General features: G+C 38.7%; 1 protein-coding gene across 2 annotated transcripts in view; it reads left to right on the forward strand.

Annotated features, from left to right (window-relative positions):
- PIP5K1B (phosphatidylinositol-4-phosphate 5-kinase type 1 beta) overlaps positions 1-26,246 on the forward strand; it is an 81,674-nt gene that overhangs the window by 19,396 nt on the left and 36,032 nt on the right. The window contains exons 1-5 of one of the 2 annotated variants that reach the window (XM_061470839.1): positions 60-140; positions 331-474; positions 763-831; positions 14,364-14,494; positions 22,986-23,103. In XM_061470839.1, coding sequence (XP_061326823.1) covers positions 445-474; positions 763-831; positions 14,364-14,494; positions 22,986-23,103 — 348 coding nt within the window. In that variant the 5' untranslated portion in view covers positions 60-140; positions 331-444. Of the gene's footprint in view, positions 1-59; positions 141-330; positions 475-762; positions 832-14,363; positions 14,495-22,985; positions 23,104-26,246 lie in introns of those variants that run through there. The other variant, XM_061470840.1, reaches the window with a different exon arrangement.

Consider the following 26,246-nt stretch of genomic DNA (forward strand, 5'->3'; position numbering starts at 1 on the left):
CTGCTCTGCAAGATGTAAGTTTATGATGGCATAATTATAATAGATTTTTCTTCCAATAGGTCTGGAAAACATTACCACCACCAGTGAATGGGTTGATCTTAACTCTCAGCTCCAGATGACTTGTCCTACTGTTTGTAAGGGTATGTGTAGTTCCATTGTGAAAGTGTTGGCAAGATCTAGAATGATTTTAAAATGTCCTTGTAGTCTATTGTTTTAAACACTTACAGTGACTGACTCAAGTGGTCTGTCACTTAGTGGTTTATTCTTGATCTAGCATTGCTTTAGAGCCATGATAAGATGCAATGTCAAATATCTCATTGCTCCTTTAAGGAGATACAGTGTGTCAATACAGCCAAAGGCCTTGGACCTCTGAGACTTGCCACTGAAAATCTGGCTCACAGGCTTCATAGTTTTGCTCATCATTGTACTTTTCAAGATCATCTCATGCAGTCTGCTGAGGAGCAAGATTTCACTGTAAGTTCTTTTTGTAGACCTACATACCGGTGTGGGGAAAAAGAAGTAGAGGGCTGTGTAGAATTAGTCATATGCTGGACATGTCCTTTTAGTCTGCCTGAAAAATCCTTTTAGAAATATCCTAGATATGTCACTGATCTTGGAGACTTCCTGTCCTCTAAAAAGTTTGAATTTAGCAAAAACCAAGTAATGAATTGTATGATTCATCAATTGTATGATGAATTGTATGACAAACAGTTACTTTTCTAAAGCAAGTACTTTGTTTATAACTTAAGCTTCTGTTGTTAGATGTCATCTGTTACTGAAAATGGAGATGTTACTGCTGGAAAGCCAAATGAGGAGAAAACATACAAAAAGGTAAATAAGACTTATGATCTTCTCATTGCATGTTTTTCTCTTCATATTGGTAATTAAAAGCTGCCATAAGTGAAATATATTTCAGAACTGGCTTTATACAAGAACAAACAGAAGATGTTCCATAGAGCTTTTCTAAGTACAAAATTCCTTCTGTGAAATCATACGGCATTTCTACTCACTGCAAGGCTGACTACTTAAAAGCTTGTTCAGTACAGCTTTAAAGTATACAGTCATGCTAGACTGATGGAAATTCTTTGCTCTTAGCAACAGATACACCTCTGGGCATAAATACTGTTGTCAGAAATTTAGTACGGTAAGTTCCCAAATGCTTTGAATGTTTATGCAACGTATGTGGGCTACAGACCTACCCTACCACCTCCTCCATGCGTTGCCAAATAGTACACTTTTTGTTTGCTTTGCTTTTTAAAAAAGAAATGTTGATTAAGAGAAGACATATTTAATATAGTAGCATGCATCAAGGGTAGCAGTATAGGGCTATTTAGGTGTTGTAAGAGTAGCTGATACCTGCTTTTCTGTCACTTGCTTTCTGAGACCAGCATTATTTGGGTCCACCTAACACTGCTGATAACTAAGGGGAGCTACAAATGCACATATTCCTATACATATTTACACAACCAAATTGTTAGTTGCTGGATTTGATCATCGTACTGACACAAAAAAGTGATTTTTTTTTTTTTTTTTTTTTTTAACTTGATTTCTGTAATCTAGCAGACATCCTCATGATCCTGCAGTACATATCATGGATTAGGGTTTTTAATTTCTGAGTGTTGCCTACAGCAGTGCTGGTAAATCAAGGAGAATAATAAGCTACTATTTTTTTTTTTTCCCCCACTTCCTTTGTTAGCAACTACATTTTCAGTATCTGGGTGGCCTTCATGTTTCAGATAATTTTCTTAAAAATGAAAGGAAGTAATGCTTGAGAAAAAAGATATGTTTGTTTTTTTGGTTTTTGGGTTGGGTTTTTTGGTGTTTTTTGTGGGGGCTTTGTTGTTTTTTTTTTGTTTTTTTGTTTTGTTTTGTTGTTTTGGTTTTTTTTTAAGTCTAAATTGTTCTTGACATTTAGTACCAGAAAGTAAGAAAAGTTCAGTGCATGATGTGGACACTTTTGCAGTTTTATATTGCTAGACAAGACAATTCATGGAGGTCCCAGCACAGGTGAATTCCATTCCTGCAGTTGTCTTACATGTTCTCCTCTGTTCCTGTTCAACTCTAAATTCATAATATTCCAGAGGAAGATTTCTCACCATGACACAAGCTACTCTTGCATATTTATTGAAAATACTTCTCTGACAAAACCTAGGATTCACAACCATGTCACACTGAGAGATCACAGTGACAATCATTTCCAAATTCTGCCTTTTTCCCTGAATCACTAGTTGTCTGTACTTGTATCTTAATGCCAGTTTAATTCCCTTTTTTATACCCTCAGTTGTTCCGTGTTCAAGTTCCTGTGTTCCATATGCCCCATAGTTTAGTGTTATCAGCAAGTATTACCATTATGCTCCTGCTTTTTATGATAACGTTAATTAAAAAAAAATAAATAATCTTGACCCCACAATTTATCCATGCAGGGGTTACTGGTAGCATGGCTTTGCCTGAACTTTCACTTTTAACAATGTACCTCTCTTCTTAAGCTAAACTCCTTACAAACCTTTCACTTTCTGTTAATTCTCACTTTCAGATGCTCCATGTAGCACTGTTTCATACTTTTTACAGAAGTCCAGAGGAATCATCCATGTATGTCTAGAAAGTTTGTTACAGGGTAAGCCTGGCAGAACCTGTATTTGACAGAGGCATTTTATGTCATTTCCCATTTAATTCCCTATTTTTAGTTAACTTTCTCAAGGAGATACTGCTCTGTTTTTAAGTCTGGTTTACAGTTACGTCTTTCCTGTCCTTTATGACCCACATCACATTTCTTCACTCTTTTATACAGGTATTGCATTTATAGTTCTCCAGTCATGATGTGCATTTGCACTTGGTTTGTTTTGCTGGAGAATACTTGCAGTTTTTTCTCGTGACTTCGTCTGCCACTTCCTCCAGAAATCTGGGTTGAGGAAGAGCTTGTTTCCTCAGCTGGTGCTTTTTCAGCTACTCAGGCAGTTCCTTTTCCCATTTACCACTGCCTTTGATTGCAGTGGAAACACTTAGGCAAGATACATAGTTCTGAAGTAAGACCATGCTTGCTAACTCCTCCTCATTGTTCAGGGGCTTCACTTCCTCCTTTAAAATAAGACCACAAAAACAAACCAAAAAACCACCAAAACCAACATTATAAAAGTGAGGAAGTTGTCCTGTTCGCCTTAGAAAAGCAAAGGACAGTAGGTTGGCTTGAACTGAGGCAATTCTGGTTTTTACTCTGCTCTGACCTCTAATGTATAGCAGAGTAACTGCTGTTGAGGTGGGACTGAGTAAGCTTATAAAGGACTGTGTGACTTGGGACCTGTGGTACTGGTGTGTATCTTTGATCTGGAATATTCTTTTCAGTGATGTGCTGTCCTGAAAAGATCTGGTACCCGAAGAAGTTGTGTCAGAGCAATAGTACAGCTGGAAGCAGAAGGGATAACTAGCACATAGTTCAGAAATACAGACAATAGAAGAGTTTTGCAATGTCAGGTTTTATGTGGGTAATTTAAGGGGTTTCTGCAATAATTCTTGGAGATAATCATCCTGAAATGTGACAGTTTCAGTCTCAACCCCACCCCACGTAAAAGGTCACCACTGCAAAGCAGATTGATTAGTGAAGGAAGAGTTAATGTTATCCTGCTGTCGGCCTCTATTGTAGGACCCTCTGTTTCCATATGAGGACTCCATGACAGTAACTCTGTCTTGAGCTGTGTGAGGTTTGGTCTTAACTTCAAAGTCTTCCTTGAGATCTTAATCTTCTCACAGTGCCTCTGTCCCCTCACATCAGTTGCAGAGGCACTTGCTGATTCAGGATTTGCAGTCGTGGCAAAAAGCGTATGATGCTCAGGCACATGCTAGAGTATCTATAATGCCTAAAATAAAATCAAATCTCTAGGGATAAGAGGAGCACTGATACTGCCCTGCTGAATGGTTACATTTTCCTTGTGTGGGGTGGGAGGTGAGAGAGAACAATCCTCAATCTGACCTAAAAAGCAGAACAGCCTTTTCTTTCAACATTTTTCCATTTAGCTTATGTGTACCATGTCCATCTTTAACAATAGCATGCAAAAATTATATTTGTGCAGCTTTAGTTGTGTATATATATATATATATATGTAAGTACATACCAGCAGAAAAAGTGATGCATGGAAAACAGCTGCTTTGTTATGTAAAATCCAGTGACCTGTAAGAGAAACCCTGCAGAAAATTAGAGAAAATAACTGCGAATACTTGATTTTCTGTTTCCCCCAGTGTAAATTTACTAGTGCAAATGAAACTGGTTACCTTAGCCAATATCATCTCTCCCATTCATAAAGAGATGAATGATGGCTTACTAAAACCCATTTCCACCAGAAAACAAATTGTTTCTAATGGCTGTTTGAAGAAAAACAAATTGTTGCTGGGGCACGTAGAAAACCTTCACATTCTTTTCCTTGTGGTTCACTCCCCTTTACTTCTGAAGACTCCAGAGTAGATGATGTAGGTTATGCTTTTAGTAGCAGCTGGACTGTACTGACTAATGTGGAAAGGACATACCACTGCAGTTGCATCTAGTGATGTGGGACTCAGTTGCTGCAGCAGATGGAGAATGTGCGGGAACTAAAGACTCCTAAATCTGCTCCCTCTAATGTTGTTCCCTCTTCATTCTGTAGTTCTGCCTTTTGCACACTTTTCATACTGTCAGAGTGTGTGCATTGTTGAGAGGATGTTCTTCTCTAGTGTACCTCAACTCTGAGGACTAGTTAGCTGTGATAAATTAGTTTGTAGCTCAGTGCATAGAAAAAGCAGCTGAATCATTCACTGGTGAATATGGGCAATCCTCAAAGCATGCTTGTCCTTTGTGCATGAGTGTGTTTTGGCCTGCTGTAACTTTAGCACAGTTTGGCTGTGGGAGAGTTCCAAAAGGGATTACTTGCTTGTTCATCCTTGGTGAAAAAGGAATCTTGTTACTAACAGAAAATTTTATTTCTGACCTCTGGTATCTTTGCTATGCAATAGCAATATGTTCCTGAATTAATTAAGTCTTCATTTCTTCAATTTCATGTATTCAAACAATACTCAAGTTTTGGCCCATTTCCCTGGCAGAACTAAATTCGACTTGCCAGCTGCATGAATATGAACAACTTGGAGCTCGTTTTGCATGAGCATTGCTCCAACATCCTTTCAGACTCTGAAATGCATAACTAGACCAAGATAGTGGCACAGTTTCTAGTATGGATCAGGCTTCTTCATTCAGCTGGGTTTTTTTTGGTTTTTGTTGGTGTGGGTTTTTTTGTGTGTGTGTGTTCTAACTTTTGTGTTTTCTGCCAATGCAATCTGACATTAATGCTCTTAGGGCTTTTAATTATCTAATATGACTTAGTCAAAGTCCTTGAGAGATGATGGAATGTAATTTTCTGGTTTTTTGGTTTGGTTTGGTTTTGTTTGTTTGTTTTCTTTTATTCTGAAAACCACAACCTTCCCTTGCATATTCTCTCTTTAAAGCAGAGTTATTTGAGGTGGGTCTCTGGGCTGTTCAGCTGCAGTCATTTGCTATAAGCATTATAATCTCTGTAACTCCTCCTGGGTTTTCTCTGTATCTGTAAACTTCAAGAAGTTGCTAAGTTTACAGTGTGAATATCACCTAAAAAGTTTCAGTCACTCTAATCAGAGAACTTGGTTAATGAAAGAGAAATTTCACAGATATATATTCCATGTAGCTTTTAGAATGGAGGATTCTAGTAACTTTGAGATCAAAGAAATCTTAAATTATGCAAACTGTGGCCAGCTGTTTGAGGGTGGAGGTTTTCAGAGGTGTTCTGAGGTGTTTTTTCAGAAAGAGATAAATGGGGGAGAAGCGGAAGGAAAGAGGAGTAGGAGTGGGCTCTGATTATTTGTTCTGTATCATGCTGGAAGACGGGAAGTAGCAAGGGAGCCTGGTAACAAAATGCAGTCATCAGACTAGCTTCTTCTGGGTATCCATCACAGTCTATCCTTTTCAGTCTATCCATTGCTGAAATCTGGAGTATGGAATAGCCACTTCTTTTTTTTTTTCCCCATTTCCTCTCAATATTCTGCAGACTGTTGTGAGAAGCTGCTGACACACATGCAGCTTTTGCACTGTAATGTCATCAATCACACAGTAGTCCCAAAATCTGCTTCCTGACAAAACAGATTTCAGTAGCATCCTGATGCTTAATAGCAGGGGTGTGGCAAGAATGTGGCACAGCCGTCTATCAAATCTGAGGGCTGCCACACATAAATACAGTTATGCTTTGTTTCTAGTTACTACGTAGCTTGAAGCTCTTCTGCTTAGCATATTACAAGCACTTTAGGTAACCTATCTGAAAATTTGTGTCAGAAGTGTGAGTCACTTTGCCAGGAGCAAAGGGAATTTGCCTCAATAAAGGAAACCAGCTACCTATTGTTAGAGCTGGCAGACATGTACAAGCAGCATTACTGCATCACGTTTGGTACTGGCTTATGCCCTGTGTCTAATGTCTGCATATAGGGAACTTATTTCTTGCACACGGAAACTTTGCTACTGGAGTTTTTGATACACTGGGACTTATGTTTTCAGTGGCAGATGTTTGAGCACTTTGTGCATCTGCGAAAGATACCAAAATGACTGTATTTGGTGGCTTTGCCTGGATCAACGGCTACTACCAAACTTGCAGGTCTCAATTTTTTTTTCCTCAGAGAGGCAGAGAGAAGATCCAAAGTACTTGGATTCATGGCTGTCTGAAATTTCAGCATTTATGTTTTGAAATAGAGGAAAAGTTAATTGAAAGACATGGAGTCAGTGAATTCTATTTTGGAAAATGAAGGGAGATCAGATACAGGTTGGGTCAGAAAATCATTCTGATAGCAGTTGACCTGGAAAAATTTAATGTGTAGATGTCTTAACAATTTCCTGGGAGAGCATCCTGACAAAGTTGTTAAAATTATTGGTAGAACTACAAGAAAACCATTTTCAACAACTTTGAACATCAGTTCTATAAAGAGGTTAAAAAAAGATACAATATTAGCAGATGCACTTGTTTAGTCAGCTAGCATTTATGATGGCATTCAGCATAGTATGCCAGAAAAAGATATGGTCTACTGTTTATATTTTAATAACACATCTATTGATATGTATAATTTAGAAAGCACAGTCAACACTGTATTGTGCAGCATGTAATGCGGATTAGTTTGTGCTGAGGCATCTCTCAAGAATGCAAAGAGAAAGAATGACAAAAGAAGATAGCATAGACTAGTATAATTTCAGCATTGTGAAATAGGTACATCCTGGATATTTCAGCTCTGCTGCAGGCCTTTACTTTTCTGGGTGTATGTGACCATTTGTAATTACATCTGCATTGTACAAGTAAATACCTGTCTTATCTTCCTGGTTATTTTGAATTAAAGATTGCCTTATTATAAAGAAAAATATTGATTGGAGTTTTCCTTTGGAGGTCACAGCTGTTTCTTGTGAAGCAGGCTAGCAGTACTGAAGTAATTTTGTTCTGTAGGAAGAAAGAGCAACTTAATACTAGCCATTCACAACCCCCCCAAACCTCCCCACCCCAGAGCAAGACCCAGAGGTGAGGATGGTGGATAGTAGTCCAGGTTCATGAAGTGTGACCTGTAGCAGCTGGGCAAATACTTGATAAAAACAGCATGGAACTGAAGGAAGAGTGAACGAGTACCATGGCTGTAGTGACCTGTGGTTCCAGTTAGAAACAGTAAAACTAGTACAGTCAGTGGCATTTCCTAGTAACTATTTTAATTTCCCTGTTTGTGTTATCATGTGTAAGGAGATTTAGCTCAAATGTAGCAGCTGAAGAGAGCATGCTGAGATGGGGTAGCTGTGTCCAGCAGCTTCAGCAGAAACAGCTGCAGGAGGTGCTGTTCTGTGGGACTGTCAGCACAGCAGGTGCTCAAAGCCAAAAGAGCTCTAGTTACCGAAGGAATGGGCTAGACAATAACCACACATACATCTTGAAACTAATTGCAACTTCGTAATGTTCAGAGAGAGCTTATTTTAAATCTTGCTTGAAGAAGACGTGCTGGTTTTCAATAGGCATTCTCCTCAGGTGCTTTGGCTTAAGGATTTACACAATTTGTGGAAGCTTAGTATCTTTTCAGGAGTCTGGGAAAGATAAACTGTGTTTGGATGGGAGTGAATGTGTGCATGGGTTCCTTGTTCTTACGGCAGCTAGTATAACTGAAGAACAAATGATTACTTGTAGCAGAAAATTTGTATCTGGCCTAACCCATTTGGTTTAAAGCACTTTGACCAAGTGAGATCCTGTTGATTTAATTTAATATTTTTTTTTTGGTTTTTTGAACTTCACTAGAGAATGCTGCCTAAAACAAGGCAGCTGTTCTACATTAGTCCAGTTCATTAAACCCCACCAAGCAGCAGAGTGGGCTAGTGTGGGACATGAGAGCAGGCTTCCTCACAGATAGTAGACAGAAGTGAACTAATGGAAACTACACTGTGGGAAGCATGGCTGCAGAACAGTGCTCATCGGAGGTGGCTCCTGTGCAGATGCCTTTGTCTTCCCATCTGTTACAGAGAACTTCAGTAACTGGGTATCTCTACTGTTTCATTAGTCAGATTTTAAACATGTGTGAATGACAGTAGTACTAAGGGTGAAAGAAAGGAATCATGATCTTGCCTTCCAGGGTGATAAGGAGGTGGAGTTGCTGGGGACAGAGTTGTTTGGTTTTTGTTTTTTTTTTTTTTCTCGTTGCTTTATAGCACCTGAAATAAGGCCAGATGTGGTCTGAAAGAATCACCATCTTTGCTCCAGAAAGTTCATAGGCCAAACTTCACTTGTGTTAAAACTGAAACTTCAGCTGTGATAAAATGAGTTATAAGCAGGGAGAACAGATAAACAAGGACAAAGTTTACATCCACGCAGTCCTAAAGGATGTCACTAGGATTCTGCTTCCAAAGAAGGCCAGAATGTTACAGTTACGTTTTTTATGAGCTGCTTGTGGGGAATGCATAAAGACCTAGCAAGAACAATTTATAGTTGAAAGAAGAATGCGAGAATAATTTTGTGAGTGAGAGTAGAGGGGAACTTCTGTTAAATTAAATGAAGCCTGTATTCTACTTAGTTCCTCTCTGCTCATGGTTTGTTAAATGGTTTGTTTTCTGTCAGTAATAGTCCCATACTAATATGGAGAGAAGAGAAGAAAGCTGGTTTAAAGGAAAATTATTTGCCATATCTGAAGTCTTTGTGTATCATGTACTTGGTACCAATCCTTTACATCGTATTAGTGGTTGGCTAGGTTTGCCAGCCATTTACAACCTGCACACTCACATGGAAATATTTATTGAGTAATGTGTATTTTCTGGAACTATTATACATATATTTTTGTCATCCCTGGATTTTTATTTTTTCTTTTCCTAAAGGAGAGATTTTTTCAGTCTTTTCAATAGACTTGCCCTAACTTGCGCAGTTGTTAAATAACTTCATTAATTTATTTTTTTCTGTTATCTGAAGGTTAATTGCCTTTACATACATTTGTGTGTCTGATTAACACCTTTCTCTTATGAAAATAACAAATGTAAATTTTACAGAACTATCCTGAAAGCAATTATCTGTAGGAAAAGCAATGTTAAAATCCTGCTTAGTACATCTGTGGGATTATGCACAAACTCAATATCTGATTTTGAAAGGATTTAAGTTTTCATATATTTTGTTATTCTGAAAAAGGATTTCAGCTTGGAGTGATGTACAGTGACTGAAAGACCCATCTGCAGAGAACAGTAATTCATGAGATAGCATATTTAGTGGTAGATTTTTTATCAGTGATGCAAATATTCCATATACCTGTCCATATTCTGTGTTATATTCTGTTTTCATCCTGTAAGTTGTTATGATTTATGACTGCACATACAGTTTTCCATCTCTACAGGCCTTCTACCAATGCCATGTGGCAAATACAGGAAAATATATAGTTACTTTTGAAAAAAGGGGCAAAAGTAGGCTTTGTCAGAATTAAAAGAACTTAAGCTTTTATGTACAGAGATAAAACTGTGGAAGCACTTTTTGTCTCAACAGTTTAGAAATTCTTCTGATGCACTTTAACCCCAGTACATCTATTCCTGAAATCCAGCTCTTTTCCCTTTGCCGAACTGCTTCCATTTAATAGGCAACTGGTGTTAGGTGAGAGAGAAGCGTCGCTACCTGCTTTGAAATACTGGCACTCTGGGGCAAGAGTACAGGGAATAGGCAATTTCTCAGTTTGCATGGCTGCAGGAATTGCAATTTACATTGTACTTAATTGTATAATTTCATGCTTTACTTCTCAGTATCTATGTAAGGCACAGTTTAACATGAATTTGTGTGAAACTCTCTGTTTTCTCTCCTGAACTAACTTTTGTTGAAAACCTAGAGTTGAGAGAAGCTGTACCTGATTCTGATTATGGATTGATGAGAAACATAGAGGTCCCACTATCAAGATAAGCATGTGCTGGCTGGCTATATGGCACAAAACAGAGATAGTATCAATTCAGTGTTCCTTGAGATATGTTCCGGAGGTGATGACATTAATTTTGAGGAAGTAGGCTTTTTGCTAGTTCCAAATTGTCCTCCTGCAGCCAGTAGAAAGACAAACATAAGCCCTATCCAGTTTGGTTTATTCTGTGAGGATGTGAGGTGGTGTTTTTTTTTTTATTCAGCTGAGTGGCTGATATTGGTGCTTACATGAATTGGGAAACTGGTACCACTGAAAACCTCTGTCAGCTCTTTTGTAACCAGTGTGGCTGGACACAGAGAAACTTGCTGGCACAGCGGGAAGAGTACCGATGCATAGGTTTGGGGGGCTGCAAAGTAAAGAACAGGTCTGTCCTTTTCACAGCACCACAAGTGAAGATTAATATAAGTCAGTAAGACCTTGGTTGGTCTGAGGTTGTGTGCCCATTGAAGTTTATGCTGTTATATGTTGCCAAGGACAGATTCTGGCCTAGCATGTTAGGATCCACAGTATCAAAGCCAGTAAAAGGTAGTTTAATGTGAAACTGCCAACATTTTTATGGGTTTCTCTTTTCATTGTTAGTACAAAAAGCACCAAAGTACCTGTGCAGTAGACAGTAGTACTCTAGTCAGCAAAAGGAGGAGGGTAGTAAAATCTTTCCTTTGTTGTGCCTCTTTAGATAGCAAAGACAGTTGTCACAGTGTGCACCATTTGCTGCAAATCCATTTAGTCTCATAGTCTAAACTTCATCAACTGAAGTTGTTTATCCTGATGCTTATTCTCATCCTTTTGTTTCTTAGAGCTTCAGAAGCTGTTAAGTAAAAAAGTCACTGTACAATCAGTGTCCCCTGTCACATACAGTTACAGCTGATATATAGACTGAAGGCCACTTTCTAAACCTCTTCATAAGGCTCATAGGAAGGAAAAATTATTTCAGTCTCTAAATGAGAGAACTGTTACAGAAAGTTGCTGAATGTTATTTCTCGTTCTAAAGCAGGAGAGTAATAAAAAAAAATCAAAGAAGTAAGGTGCTTAGGTTTAAAACCACATTTTGCTGCTTTCAGGAGCATTAAAAGAGATGCCTGAGTAAGGAAAAATGAGTGAGAGAGTACATTTTTCCATTTGCATTTGTAGATTCCAGTAAATACATTTTCATAGTAGTAAAATTAATTAATCAAGAACATTTCCTCTAAGGCTTGAAAGGCAGTTTTTTCTTATCCTTGAATTCCTTTCTTAATCACAAAATAATAATAAACCAAGACAAGTGTTTGCATTGAGACAAATTTCAAGGTTTGTTTTGTTTTCATTTAAAGGCTTCAGAAAACAGAAACTTGGCATTTGATAAGGGGATATTGGATGACCAGTTTTTGTTAGGGTTAATTTGTAACAGTGATTCACAAAGACTGGACTTTGGGCCAGCACTTGCCTTCAGCATCCTGTAATTGCTATCAGTTTGTTTCAAAACAGTTGTTAAAGTATCCTGAATGATTTCATAACATTGCTTTTCTGTTAAAGCTGTTGCTGTCACTGCTCCAGAAATGATGAGTGACTACTAATGGCACTTTTCAATAGGAGTGGAAATTAACAAGAAGATATCCTTGTGGGTAAGGTCTACACCATACTGGTAGACAGTCTGCCCCTCAAAGGACTGCAGGTCTTCTTTTGAATTTTCAGAAATTCTACAGAAATTGTTCATGAACTTGAAAGGTGATCCAGAATTCTCCCCTTGAAATCACATTGCCAGGCTTATCTGCCTTGGTTTGAGGAGGGAGTGTGTGTGTTTTGGTTTGGTTTGGGGTTTTTTGGTTTCGGGGGGGGGGGGGGGGGGTTGGCTTTTTTTTTTTTTTTTGGCATAGCTTATCCTCTCTCATTAATAAAATGCGGTACTGTGCTATTTCAGACATAGTCCCTTGCTGTGGCACTGAACAAGATGGGCATCCAGCTATGAAGCAGAAACTATTTGTATGAGTATTGGTTTGATCGAAGTTACATAAGTACTGCTTTTGTTGGGCATTAATCATTCATGAATAGAGGCCTTTCAAGGAAAGAAAAATGTGAATCTTATTATGACACAAACCCAAATCTTTTTAGTAGTCAAAGTAGTAGTCTCAGAATGGTGGTGTTGTTTGTTCCCACCAAATTGCCTGTTCTAAACTGTTACGCAAGTGCAAGTTCTGCTTGGTGTGCAGTCTTAATTATTTAGGAGCTACACATCTCTGTCTTCTATTTACTAAAGTGAAGCACTCACTCTAGTATATGCTGTTCCGAGAACTATAACAAGGGTAGTTTCGTATTCTTGAACCCTTTCTTATGTAATTCTCACTCCTGAAATGTTTTTGTTGGAGTGCTGAAGTAGTTCTGATCATGAAACTTCTGGTGTTGTCTGCTTCCTCTGTTACAGTCTCTTCCTTGTTTGGTGAGTGGGAGTTAAAACCTGAAAAAGGACACCAAAATAGCATCTTCAGACTGGTGAAAATACACCATACCAAGGGAAGATACTGATAGCCTTCTTTCCCTTCCCAATGGTTTTCTTTATTCACTCCTTCAATTTTTTCATAAGGATTCCTTTCTTTACCAATTTCTTATTTTTACTCAGTTCTGCCGTAATTTTTAATCCATCAAGTAGGATTGTCTAGTCAGTGTGAGAAAGTTTCAGAGATAGTCTCAATTTATGTGCATACATTTATCCGAGTTTTGTGCTGTACTTTTGAACCCTTTTCTCCCTTTCAAGCCTTATTTGTTGAATTTAAGTCACTTCACTCTGATGTAAGCATCAGATCATGTCAAGTCACTCTTATGGAAGCATACTGACAATGGAAAAGTGAACAAATAAGCATGAAGAACTAGAAGGGCATTGCCAGGATGTGCAGGGATGCAGTTAGGAAAGCAAAAGCTTGAACTGAAATTGGCTAGAGAATGGCCTACAAAACCTGACCTACAAGAAAGGGTTAAAACAAGTAGAAACAGATGAAATTATTGTCCCGCTGTTAAACAGGAGAGGTAAATCAGTAATGAACACTGAAAAGGCAGATGTTCTCAACACTTCACCTCTGTCTTTACCAGCACAGTTGAGTCTCAGGCCTTGGGATCAAAAATCCAGGTTGATGCAAGGGCATCACCATCAGAGATAAAGGAGTCATTATTCCATGCTTGTCAGGAATTATTCCACACCTGTAATACTTTGTTCAGTTTTGGTTTCCACTATATAGAAAAGATGTGGGCAAGCTCTAGGTTATCCGGAGAAGGGCCACAAAGATGGTCAAAGGACTGGGAAACCTGTCATGTGAGGAAGGGCTGAGAGAGCTGGATTTGTTTAGCTTTGAGAAAAAGGCGGCTCAGGTGAGACTTGATCACCATGTTTCAGTATTTAAAACGTGGCTACAAAGAAGATGAAGGCTGCCTTTTTACATGGAGTCACATGGGAAAGATGAGGAGTCATGGGTACAAGTTATTCCTGGGAAGATTCCCCTGGGACACAAGGGGAAAATTTTTCACTATAAGAACAGTCAGCCATTGGGAAGGTCTCTCCAGGGAACTGGTGGGTTCCCCAAAATTGTACACTTTGAAGACTCATCTGGACAGGCTGCTGAGATACTTTGCTGGCCTGTAGCTTTGCCAAGAAATATTGCATGAGATGATCCTTGAGGTTCCTTCTAACCTGGTATTCTGTGATTCTCTGATGTTACAACCCACTGTCTACATTTTTTGGGCAGTTTGAAAAGTCACAGTGTGTACAACCAAATAATTGATTTTTGAAGCTTCTGCTAAAACATAGTGCTTCCTGTATATTTTTAATTGAAGAGCAGTCATCCCTCTGAGGTCTAAGAGGTAAAGATGACACTCCATTATTATTACAAAAATTATTAAGTTACAATGTTACTAATAAATCTATTTTTAGCAAACTCATCCCTGAATTCTTACTTTCTGTACAGACTGCATCCTCAGCTATTAAAGGTGCTATCCAGCTGGGAATAGGATACACAGTGGGAAACCTTACATCAAAACCAGACAGAGATGTTCTTATGCAAGACTTCTATGTAGTAGAAAGTGTCTTTCTACCAAGGTAAGAACAAGCCTATTAAATTTATTTTCAATAGAATTTCATAAGGAAACTCTAACCAAATATTTCAAACAAGTGTTATTTTCCAGTTCTAATGAAATGGGGTTAGAGTAAAATCCATGTATTATAAATTGAACATTATCCTATTCATGTCATCATTGAAAATGAAGGCAGGTAGAAAACTGAGAATATGACACTTCAACTGAAGATTTGAGACTTGTCACTTCTGGAGAAGGAAAGCAATTGTGACACTTTCAATTAAGGAGCTGTTAATTACAATTGGAAGTGATTTGTGGATCTATACGCAATTAAGTATTATGTCCAGCAGGCACATGTTTGTTTAATTTCCATTTAGTTTCTAAAAACTGAGAATAATACTATTTTGCTGAGGTGTTGTCAAAATTTATGAAAATTCAAGTCCTGCAGTGTTAAGAGTAATATAAGAATTTACACTACATTATAACATTATAGCCAGGACTTCAGCTTGTGATTCAGCTGTTACTAGCTGTCTACAGGTTGTGCACAATTACTGCTTTGCATTTGTCCACCCCAGTTTGTATCACTGCCAAGTTGATGCTATAATCAGTACTGCTGATGAGGGAAAAAGACATCTGTACTCATCTGGGGGATTCAGAAGCTGAAGTATAGGGCTGTGTAACTTTTTCAAGTTACATATTTTATGAATGGATAACAAAAGTTAGGAAAAATAAAACCAGTCTGACTTGCTTTGTTCAGTATTATCTGGGTCCTTAAAAAAAAAAAGTGCTGAGTTCCAATAACGCCCAACATTTCTGTAAGGACATGTGATGTGTGCAGTATTCCTTGAATTTTTGAAGGCTTTCTAGGAATTTTTATAAGTTTTGTTCATGTGCAGTTTGATTGCTATTTTGTAAATGTTTTCTAATAATTTACAATCATAAAAAATTACCAATGTTGCTAAAACAAAAAACTGACAATGTACAAAATAATTGCTGGCTCATGAAAGTTGTTCTCTCCTCACATGAATTTGCTTGATACAACTCCTGCTTTCCTCTGAGCTGAAGTGTCATTTAAGGAGAAGAAAATTTATTTCTTACATGAAATAAAGCTTTTACATTACATTCCTTAGTTTCTAGTAATAGTATTGAAGGAGTATTATTAAAAGTCATTGCTTTAGAGTTTTTGTTTTGCCTCCCCCTTTGGATTGGTCTGGGTTGAAAGCAATTAGTTACACCTGCTGGTCTAGTGGGCTTACTTTTACCTGGAAGCACCCCTGGAGCAAGCTGAGGTTAAGTAAACTTTTTGCCAATGTCCACAGCTGGAGGAGAACCTGACAGTACAGCAAGGGTGGTGCTGAAAGCAGGTGCTTACCAAGCAAGGAACAGATTTTTCCACTTGCTTTGTGTACTCATAATTCAGCTGCAGCTCCAGGCAGGCTATTAGATGAGCTTGCCCTTCACTGTGGCCAGCTCATAACAACAGCTGTGCTACTCCACCTTCCTCCCATGTTTTCCCTTGTGTCCCCCTTGTTTCACTCGGGTGTGGCAATGACCTGAGAGAACAGCTGTTTTGCAGAGTCACAGGCACACCTGCTGCACTGACAACAGGAGGCTATTATGGTCGCAGTGACAAAATAGACCTAGGGTAGTAGAAATGCAATGGAACAGCAGCCTGTGCTCCAGTGGGCAAAACACTGTTCTCTGTGCCCTTTTACTGTTAGTCAACAGCTGTTTATAAATTTTATCAGTTGCAGAAGATAAAAAGGCTCTGAGTCTTTCTCAGCCCCTGCAATAAACCTCAGCATTGCCTGTACCTCAGCTTTAGTAACCACAGCAAAACAGTTCCAGTGGTGTTCAGGAGTCATGAAGGAGAGAGAAAAATGCTAGGGCTAAAAAGTAGTCATTCAGACCTGAATGTAACTGCTCTGCTTATTGTGGAAGCCACTGAAATAATTCAGAAGTAACTCCATAGGCTACAAGATATGCCGGGTCCTGAGTTACTTTGTAACTGGGTTAAATTGGTCAGAGTTTAGTCCAAATTCTTTTAAGTGTTTGTTTCAGGAAGTGACTTTTTGGGAAGTACAGGTAGTTCTGTACAGTGGGTGGATTGGAATTGCAGAGGTGCTTGCTTTCATTTGTACGTTGTAGTGTTGGAGGGGGTGGAAAAGTGCCTCTGTTGTTTTCTGCTTCACATTGTGGCACCTCCTTTGTCCCTTTCTCTTTGAGCTGCCCAGGAGTTGATAACATGCGGCTTTCGGGAACTAAGGTAGGTATTACTAGGGGCTGCTATAAAAGATTAATTGAGAACTACCATCCAGTTTAAATGGTACTGTGTAAATGTGCCATTTGGACTGAGAAGAAAAGGCAGCCTACAGTGACCTAGTTGATTCTGGAGGCAGTGTCTGAAGTCTCCCCCAGCTCCCTGAATAGGGTGAGAACACAGGAGGAACTACTCCCAGGTAGCTTTTCTTTTGGCTTTTAAACACTGCTGTGGAAATCTGTGCTGCAGCAGTGGCTGGAGGGTTCAGTGGGAAGGTTGTGCGTCCTGCCTGTGCTCTCTGTGCCCTGTCCTGTCACCCAGCTGTGTGGGGCATATTCTCCCCTTCCTGCATTATGCTCTATACCCCTGACTTCCTTGGTTGGAGCCAGTTCATTTCTTGGTGGGACATTTTGTCTCCAAACTAGTCATTTCTGCAGTGTGGTCACAGCAGTGTTTTCAGAGCTGTTTGGTTCAAGTGTAGAGCTGGCTTAAAGTAAGGTGGCCATCGTCAGAAAGACTCATTGCTGAGCTAATAAGGCTATCTGTATAAGACAGTGATTGCTCAAGCTGGTCATTGGGGTATGGGGCCATGAAGCTGCCTGTGAGTCGGCAGTGTGGGCAGCTTCCTAAGCTCTTCCAGCAGACACATACTAGCTAAATAGGCTGGTTTTCCAAAAGCGGTGCTTGACAAGCCAAACAGAAGCTGCTCCATTCTGTCAGCTAACTTTGGCTAATGAGTCATATGCAGCTTCAGAAATGCAGAGTATTTGGAACAGACTGGTATGTTTCAAACTCCATCTCCTTGTTTTCTTAGGTGGAGGCTGCTGCTAAGCACACCTGTGAGTCTGACCTTTTTTGCAGCAAGGTGGTAATCAGTATTATGCACTTCCCTTGCTAATATGCTTTATTTTTAGGGTCTACACCCTTCATATTGAGATACTTGCTATGGTTTCTAATTTAACTAGTAGGTCTGTTAGATGCTGTTGACCTGTAAGCACTCTACAGCTACAGTCATCTGTATAGCAAAATGGCTCAATTGCATATTGCTTTCTTGTGATGCTAATGAAATATTATTCAGTGCTTTCTGCTATTTAATGTCAAAAGCTCAGTATTGTATTACGAAAGCATTTGGATGACAGAACACAGAAGTAGTCAGAAGAAAAAAGGACCACTCAGGGTTTTACCCTATGTCTAAAACTGAAGTGTACTGTTTTCTTGTATGTTTTTGGGGACTGATTTAGAAAAATGAGGAAAACTGACACTTGGCCTTGGAAGTATATTTGTACCAAACCTATACATTAGGTTTCCTAATGGGCTAAGTAGTGTCTTTGTAATTAAAGAAGTATAGAATGCTCTGCAGGCTCAATGTGAATGATACTCAAATGTTCACACTGATGCTTAGCTGCCTATGTTTCCAGTTGGGCAGTTTCACAAGACAGATAAGAAAGTGGCCTGAAGCCTTTGATAAAGCACTGCTGCTCTTCTTTGGTGCTTCAGTTGCAGAGATACACAGGATGACCCAAGTTCCGACACACTTCTTAGTCAGTAGAGAGATACACAGAGAGGAGAGAGTAATTTCTGTTTGCAAAACAAATAGTATGTGAAATGGGGTTAGTGTGGCAACAAAAACAAAAAGACATTTATTATAAATTACTGGTCTTAGCTACTTCTTTTTCCGTAGAAGTGGTTGAGTCACCATACCTGGAAGAGTTCAGAAAACATGTAGATGCCCTTAGTGACATGGTTTAGTGGTGGACTTGGCAGTCCTGTGGTAAAAGTTGGATTTCATTATCTTAAAAAGTCAGCTAGGTTGGAAAGTCCTATGATTCTATTATGCTGTCAAATTCTAGGTAAACCTGTGATAACCTGAGTACTTGTGTGATTATGTAGACAAACTATTTCTACAGTACTCTGATACCCTTTGCTTAAAGGGCATTTCTAGTTGGTTGTGAAATAGACATTATCATTGTAAGAAAATGTCTATGTATTCAGCTGTTACATAGATATTATTGACTTTGCTTGTTTTGAAGATATTTACTATTCACAGGTATATTTCAAAGCTGCCTTGAGGGCAGCTGCTTAGGATAGCATAGTAACCAAAAGTATAGGAGAATATATGGTGGGAAACAAGGATGTTACTACTGGACTTTATCCCACAGTATGAAGAAAACCAACACACACCCATTTGTACAGGTAACCATAATATTCATTTCCATCGTGTAGGAAATAATTGCTTTCCTGAAATGATATATAGAAAATAAATACGCCAAAGCACTACCCAGTCTGTCAGTAGGTATTTATTGGGTACAGTTTGTAAAACTTAAACACATTTTGATTGTGAAAGAGCACCTTTATCCAAGAACAGGGAAACTAAAATTGCATACTTTTAGTTTTTAATATTGGGAACCTTTAACTTTAGGTGTTTTATTTTGATTTGAAGATTTTAAAAAGAGCTGCTTTAAAAAGAGAACTGAGGTGTTCCGCCTCTTCACTCTTTTTACAGTACATACAAGAAGGGTGTACATGGGCCCACAACTACAGTGTGATTATTTCTTTTGTTAACAGCTACATCAGAGCCTATTAACATTGCTCTGCAATGCAGGTTTGCTACCAAGAGATGCAGTTGGCCTTCTCTGCCACTTCACATAGGTGTGCTGTCTCCTAAGTATGTCCTACTAGGGTGAGGCCACAGTAAAAAAAGCTGCCAACAAACGTATCTGGGTCTCTTGGTTAGCAAATTTCTCTCAAGCCTGTCCATTACAAATATAGTTCATTTTTAGTTTGATACTGCACAGTCTATGCTTTAAATCAACTATAAACATTTAGTAAAAAACAGGTCAAAATGAACATACTGTCATTTCTAGGTGTGCTTGATTTAAAAAAAAAAAACTAAAATTGAAGTATTAAATCAAACTCTCACAGTAAGTTTCATATGTCTTTTTATTGTTCTACCTGCCAAGCTTTTCTTTTGTGTGGTCCTACAGCCAAGGTTATTAAAATACCTCATAAGTTACAGTTGCTTCCTAATCTTTCCAGCTGTATTGCTTGTGGTAGCTTGTACACAGAGACTTGAATTCCTCAAGATTGCCAGAACCAAAGCTGGTATTAAAAGCCTTTATTTTTCCTTTCCTAAACTATCTGACAGGAAAAAATAAATGATTACCTCTTTTTTTATGATACATTTCTGTTATATCCAGAGCTCTGTTTTGCAGGTAGATTTTTTTGTCATCAGATCACAGGTATTTTTCTTCTTCAACTTCAAAGACATAATTGTCCCCATGAAACTCCCTAACCTGATTAAAAATTGTTATATGTGATGCTTTGTGCATATACTTTATCCAGCAAGAATGAAACACCCTGTAAAATGTGCCAAGAAAATGTGGGGAAAAACCACAATTCTCAAGAGCTAATAAAGTAGAAGGTGAGTAATTTCATGTCTAAATAAGGTAGAGGTGTATTTACTTCAAGCATTCTGTACAGTAGAAACTGTCCTTTTCAGGCAAGAATAAGGACATACTCAGCCACAAGGAATTTGAAATTTTCCATTGCTGTAAGAAATTACTGGAGACAAGGCTACTTTTTCTGTTAAAAGTAGCAACAAAAAAATCTTACAAACTTTCTTCCAGAGGAGTTACCAGTAAATCATACATTTGTGTCAGGCTTGATTCTTGCATCACACAAGAGCTTACTGTTGGGATCCTGTAAACTATTCTATTAGGCAGTGAAGCTGAAATGAATTAGTATGTTTAACAGAAGACCTTTACTAAAAGGGATTTTTAAATATTATTTTACAAAGAAACTTGTCTGCATAGTGAAATTGACTGTTACACACTTATAAATCAAGCTCACATGCTCTAAATACATAAATTGCCTCTCTGTCAATGCTGTTCCAAAATAATTGCTGTTTGCAATTACTCTGGAATAAATCTCCAGTTACTATGCATTGCTGTCCATCTGTAGACCCAGAATTGATCATTTTACACCATATAAAGTTACTAAAAGGTTTAGACTCATGGTATTTTCATAGCAAACCTATCTTAAATTCAGCCTGGTGAAGTTCCGATCATGGTACATATTCTGGTATAGTAAAGACAGGGAATCTATTTATTGCCACACTTTCACAAAAAAAGCTTTTAAGTTACCGTTGCAGGAAGCAGATTTATAAAGGTAGTTATGTACTGAAAGACAGGACTTTTGCATAAAGTTTAGAGGATTAATCTTACCTGACAGTGATGTGGTGGTTCATCTGTTCTGCATCTTAACTCTCGGCTTCTTACAACAGTTACATGTATTTACAAGTATGCCTCCAGGTCCCCAGTGTAGCTATATGTTACCCCTGTGGCATCCTCATATTGCACAAATATTCAGTGAGATGCATCTAGGTATATGAAACTTAATTCAGATGAAACTGTCAGTGTTCTGATCAGCTGAAAGACCTTATAAGTAAAAGCATTCGCCAGTCTTAACTGAAAAGAAAAACTACCAACTTCAGCCTAGCATTCTACTGGTTTTCATTATTTACTATATAGTGGAACAACAAAATGCATGTGGATTTTATTTTACTGCCTTGAAATTGTGATACAGTAGATTATAAAGTGATCAGATGGGTTCATTAGGACTAGATAGCCTTCACTAACTGTTAACTGTATGGTTTAGAACTCCAAGAAGTAGTAGTTTTCTAATGTTTTTGTATTCGTTCTTGGTTTTCCACATCCCAAATGTAATTCCCAAATAAAAATCAGGGCTTTTTCCCCCCCCCTCCTTTTTTCTCCTATTTAAGAGTTAGAGTGTATGCATTATCAGTCTAAAGCCTGAGAAAGCTTGTTCACACTGCTTAATTACCAGTTCAGTTCTGTTGGATTTTGGTGGTACGTATGCAGGGGCAGCTAAGGTGGGTTGTGTAGAATTGTCATCAAATGGTTATTGATGGAAGGTGACAAATTCTTACGACAAGCATTAATTGTACAAGATCAAAGCTCTTAAATATTTTCATGATGCTTAATTTAGCCTTTGCAGGAATGTTGCTTGGAATTTATTCCTTTTCATAGCTGTGTGAATCCATAGCTTTTTTTCTTTTTCTTTTTGGATATTACTTACTTTGGATATTCTTCTTGCCAGTCATAGAGGTACATGCTGCATTTCTGAATAATTTAGTTAGGGTAAATGACTAAACAAGTACTGGAAGAGCTGATTTCATCCACTGTGTCAAGCCATGGATTTTGTGCTCATTTATCAAACCATTCAGAGACTGACCAAACTTTGTCTTAAAACTGCTCTTGTTTGTGTTGAAATCATAGCATAGAACACTTCTACTTAAAAGCCTTCTTTTGGTTCCATCATAAATGAAACCACAAGCAAGTAGGGTGAGGGGGGTGGTGGTGTTTTTGGTTTGTTTGTTTTCTTCTGGCAGAATTTGCTGCTGACCTCTTCCTTCAGCTGACTTGTAGGCTGGTCACCCTAGTAGTCTTTGTGCCTCTTCTAGTTTGAATCTGTAGCTTGCACATAACTGCATACTGTTCTGCAGAATTCCCCTAAGGGTCTGTACCTTGTGTTCCTATTTAACCAACTGAGCATGTAAGCTAGTGCTGGTTTAGACTGAAGTGAGGTAAAATATATGACTTGACAGGAAGACAAATAGAAAACCACTTTGAAATCAGAGACTAATGCTGAGAATGCTGTTTCATAAATAAGGCAGAGCCAATCAATGTTTGCTGCCATTAAAATATGTATGTAGTCCTGCATCCTTCCCATTGCTCTGGCTGCATGATTCTGCCCTCAGTGCTGTGCTGTCCTTAGTATCCATCTGACTTCCCTGCAAACCAGTTCAGGTCACCAAGCGAGTATGAAGTTGTTTTGCTGCACTGACTTCCAGAATTTTTGCAAGAACTTTCATGAGGTGACGGTGAGCCTTCCTGTGTCAGTAAACTATTAGGCTGGCTTACTTTGGAGGGCTATGAGAAATTGTAGCATTAGTTAAAACCCGATATTTATGTAAAGGGATATGGGTGGTGAAAAGAGTCATTCCCTTTAAGGAGCGAAAAAGGAATTTGCTGGCTGTATTGTATTATATGTCTCTCAGACATTTCTATTACACTGAATAACAGTGATAGGGAGGTTTATCTGCATTTGTGACTTTTGTCTCGGAAGGCCAATGGTTGAGTTAAGCAACTTTACAGTAAAACTAGCTGCAAGAAGGAAGTTGCTAAAAAATGCTCAAAAATAATTGGGTTTGGTTTATTTTTGTTTTTGTTTTCAGTGAAGGGAGCAATCTCACCCCTGCTCATCATTTCCCTGACTTCAGATTTAAGACGTATGCACCTCTTGCCTTCCGCTATTTCAGAGAACTTTTTGGTATCAAGCCTGGTGATTACTTGGTAAGATACTGCAGTTTTCTTTTGAGTTACAAATTATTATAATATGTACTAGTTTCATAGTGAAAGAAAAGGATGCTTTAATGGTGCCCAAATGGATAGTAAATTTTATTCATGAAGTAGTTCATAACTAGTGAATACTTTTAGTGTTTTACAAAAAAATTAATTCTGCATCTTAAACCTGCCTTGCTAATTGACTAGTGTTAATGGACTTGAGTCATTCAGGTTTTGGTTCTAGAGAAGCTATAATCAGTAGCTGTGTGACTTCTACCAATTCAGTTCTAATAAAGTGCTCTTGTATTATTTACATTCACTTCATTAAATAAGTGTTTGTCTGCAGATCTTCCCATGTAGCCCTGAGAAAAGTGGGTGACAGGCCAGAAAAGAAGTGCTTCAGAGTATCGCCTTTGTTCTCTTTCTTTTATAGTTTGAAGACTTACTCCTCCTTAGTATTGAGCTGTTTAAGTGAGAAAGTTGTATTTGCTGCTATCATAAAAGCAGCCTTTACTTGGTAAAACCCCTTTGTGTGCTGCCAGGAACAAGGATCCACTATTTTATTTAACCAGTAGTTCTGCTTTTGGAAGGGTAGTGTTACAGAGCTAAATTTTCTAGATGTTTGCCTCGTGGCCAGTTTGTCTCATGGCAGTCCACCCAACAAATCAGAGTCCCAGTGCAAATTAGCGCTTTTATATGTCAGAGTTTTATGTTAACTCATTCTTTTTCATTTTAAAGCTATTCTTCCTTGTCCTATCACTGCATGTCCTTGTAAGAAGCTCCTCTCCAGGTTTCTTGTAGGCCCCCTTTAGTTAGTTGAAGGCTGCTGTAAGGTCTTCCCAGAGCCTTCTCTTCTCCAGGCTGAACAAACCCAACTCTCCCAACTTGTCTTCATAGGAGAGTTGCTCCAGCCCTCTGATCATCTTTGTGGCCCTCCTCGGGACTCGCTCAAGCAGTCCAAGGTCCCTCTTGTATAGTTGTCCCCAGAGCTGAGCGCAGTACTGCAGATGGAGTATCATGAGAGCAGAGGGGGAGAATCACCTCACTCAGCCTGCTGGTTATGCTTCTTTTGATGCATCCCAGCATATGATTGGCTTTCTGGGCTACGAGGACACACTGCCGGTTCATGTTGAGCTTTACGTCAGCTAACACCACCAAGTCTTTCTCCTCAGGGGTACTCTCAATCCTTTCATCCCCCAGCCTGTATTGATACTGGGGGTTGCCCTGAACCACATGGAGGACCTTGCACTTGGCTTTGTTGAAGCTCATGAGGTTCCTTCCCATGGGCCCACTTCTTCACGGTATCACAGTATGCTAGAGATTGGAAGGGACCTTAAAAGATCATCTAGTCCAATCCCCCTGCCGGAGCAGGAACACCTAGATAATGTTACACAGGAATGTGTCCAGGCGAGTTTTGGATGTCTCCAGGGAAGGAGACTCCACTTTCTTGAGCTTGTCAAGGTCCCTCTGCATGACATCTCTTCCCTGCAGTGTGTCAAATGCACCACACAGCTTGGTGTCATCAGCAAACTTGCTGAGGGCACATCAATCTCATTGTCCATGCCAACAACAAAGATATTGAACAGCACCAGTCCTAATACCAACTCCTGAGGAACGCCACTCATCACTGGTCCCCACTTGAACATTGAGCCATTGACTGCAAGTCTTTGAGTGCAAACTTCCAGCCAAGTCATTATTCACTGAGTGGTCCATCCATAAAATCCATGCCTCTCCAGTTAGGAGATGAGGATGTTGTGAGGGACAGATGTGTCATTATGTAATAAGTTGCTTATGGATTTGGCAAAAAAATGAAGTATGCAGGCAGTGTTGTTAGCTGCTAAAAAGACTGCACTTCATAGAGTAAAGCTATTGTTACCTGCAACTTATATTCCAAGGAAGCATTTGCAGTAGCATCAATTAAAGATTATAGAATGACTGCTTGCTGCTGTTATGATATCTGTGACACTGTTCAACTACAAAATGTCTGAGGGAAATTTCTAGTAAAGTCAGCTTATTGCAGATTCTTTTTCTTCTTGGCACAGCAAAAGACTCTAGTGGTATGTTTCCAAGAAAAGGGGGCAAGTAGAGAAGCTAGCTTCAAGAATAAGTGCACCTTCTTTTCTGGAAAATGCAAAAACAGATTGCCTTCAACAAACAGATATTTTTCTGAAATACAGTCAGAATTTTAGTGTGTGTTGTGGTAACTGATGTATGCATCTGTTAGGGTTAGCAGGTCAGGATCTATTTCTGTTGTTTCTGATTCTAAATGGGCAACACTTCACAATCAGAGGAAGCTGCAGTCCCTTGAGGTCCAGAGGCAGATGTGATCAGAGGGGGTACTATGATTATAAAACAAAACTAGTTTTAGTTTGGGCCGCTTTTCCAAATTGGTCATGAACAAAAACATCTGTTTAAGAGTTTATTCACAATAGTACGTGTCAGGATTCTGGCTGAACAGACTCCCTCGTTTCCATGAAATGTGGATCTGTCATGTTGTGAGTGAAGTTCCAATTCAGTATGTAAAATACGCTATTATAACAATATGCCAAGTGTTGGTCCAATTGTGGCTGAAGGGAAAAGTAAAATAAAAAGAGGAGAAAATTACAGCAAGCATATGTGAGTTGTCACTGTTGTTTTGCAATGAAAAAAGCCCAAAGATTTATAGTTTCACCTTTTCCAAGGAGGTTAAGCAGTAATGTGCTATAGGAGTCAGGCTCAATAACAAGGGTGAACATATTTGAGCAGCTGGTAGAATTAATTGTCACCTCACGGGGTACTGGTAGTTTGCAGGGAAACTTCTTGGTCATAAAGTACTTAATTGCCAGGGACTTGAGGATTTTCTTACTTCTTAGTTTTGATTTGGCTTTCACAAGCATTCAGTCAAAACTAGTTGGGCTCTTTATATAGCAGCAGTTGCTGGGTAGACATATTTTACAGGAATGAATTCAACTGTAAAATGACACAGTTTAGGTTAATAACTTGTGCTTACGCTATACTGTTTTATGGAGCTTTAATGTTTAAGATAATTGGTTTCAAATGCTTACAACAATAAGAATTACTCATGAATATGTATTTTGGCAAGAAAAACACAGGGGTTGCAATACAACTAGTGATTTGTGCAGAATGTCTGTTATTACACACCAGTATTGTTC

This window comes from Pezoporus flaviventris, unplaced genomic scaffold, assembly GCF_033815535.1.
Source record: "Pezoporus flaviventris isolate CSIRO_AGI_PZ_B2104156 unplaced genomic scaffold, CSIRO_AGI_Pfla_v1 ptg000064l, whole genome shotgun sequence".
Lineage (NCBI taxonomy): Eukaryota > Metazoa > Chordata > Aves > Psittaciformes > Psittacidae > Pezoporus > Pezoporus flaviventris.